Source organism: Perkinsus marinus (genome assembly GCF_000006405.1).
Source record: "Perkinsus marinus ATCC 50983 genomic scaffold scf_1104296950404, whole genome shotgun sequence".
Taxonomy (NCBI): domain Eukaryota; phylum Perkinsozoa; order Perkinsida; family Perkinsidae; genus Perkinsus; species Perkinsus marinus.
The window spans coordinates 1-1416 of NW_003209612.1; the positions used below are offsets into that span (position 1 = coordinate 1).

Consider the following 1416-nt stretch of genomic DNA (forward strand, 5'->3'; position numbering starts at 1 on the left):
TTCTTTCAGTGCTGTTCTCCAAATCGAAATGGCCAGCGCCATCGATAAGACGATACTCTGCTGAGGGGCCGAGCTTGTGGACATACGAAACTAACTGTGACACTCCCGTCCAGCAGTCCTCTGTGCCTGAAGCCGACGAGAAAATGACGATCGTCTATGTGATGCAGATGGTGATACCCATGATGAAGAGCTTTGGACCAGTAAACTTTTCCAGCTTAGAAATGCGACTCCCGAATAACATTCGCGCCATGTAACCGAAAGTGTAGCCAATACAAATGAGCGCCACACAGTTGTCGACCAGCGAAGCCGCACTGCCTGCTATTGCAGCACCCGCAGATGACCCGAGCAGGATAATCTGATGAGCAAGGCGTAAGGTGGCGGATCACACTCCCACCAATCACACCTGGGCGGTATCACCCTTGGGGACAAGGTTCTCTCTGACGTAGTTGGCCATGGCCACCACGTCCTTGACTTCATCCGACCCTGTGAAGGTGCTTGAGCCAGTGGAACGACCAATCCCGCGCATGTCGAAAGTGATACAGTTGAATCCCTCTCTAAAATGAAATCAATAAACTAGAGCTGGTCACAGCAGAAGACGGTACCGTTCAGAGAGCATCTTAGCTAGCGAGGCCATGTTTGCTTGCGAACCACCCATTTTCCCCCACGGATGCACGAGTATGATGAAGACACTCTCCCTACCTGATAAGTGGAGTATTTGGACGCGGACTTGACACCGATGATTACCCTCAGCGTGTGATCGCGGAGCCCAGATGATTCCCGCTAGCTCACAGCCATCTGCTGTGTTCACAGTAATCGATGTCCGCTGGACAGGTGTATAATCAACAATTTTATTAGCAGAAACAGCCTCTCGCGAAGCCTCAGTCATATTGAATGAGATATACTACGGCAGAGGATAGTCAGGCAATCTAGAGGGACAGCTGTGGACGGAATCATAAGCAACACTCTCAGGCTTCCGACTTGCAGAACGACGTACTGTTAACAACACTCAGTTCGTAGTTGCTGCAACTCACATATTCGGAAATGCACGCATGCACATCAGTAAACTCAACCGATGCAACGCTTGAACCACGATGATGTTGGATATTGATGGTGTAGACTATAAGCAATCCTGAATTATGGCGTCTCAAATTGAACTACGGTTCCCGACAGAAATTAGCTTTCGAAAATGTAGCGCACTTTGTGTCGGTCTGTCTCCGTGAGAAGTGGCTGTGGAACCATAGATACTCTTGGGTTATCCTGAATCCATGGGAGGAGCAACTGATCACGAGTAATCTATATTTGAACTCTCCAGTCTAGTGAGTCGAACTACACCTTTCAAACATGTAGTTCGCCCTAAAAACCATCAATTCCATCGGGACACGCGAACATGGAGGTACGAATCCAAACGGAAAGATT

General features: G+C 48.8%; 1 protein-coding gene across 1 annotated transcript; it reads right to left on the bottom strand.

The window, feature by feature from the left end:
* Positions 1-154: 154 nt before the first annotated feature.
* Positions 155-886, bottom strand: Pmar_PMAR013641 (conserved hypothetical protein; the record flags this gene model as incomplete). The annotated part of the gene is made up of 4 exons (XM_002778165.1): positions 155-355; positions 404-554; positions 603-699; positions 745-886. 4 exons carry the CDS (start codon positions 884-886, stop codon positions 155-157), a joined length of 591 nt encoding a protein of 196 aa, XP_002778211.1.
* Positions 887-1416: the final 530 nt, after the last annotated feature.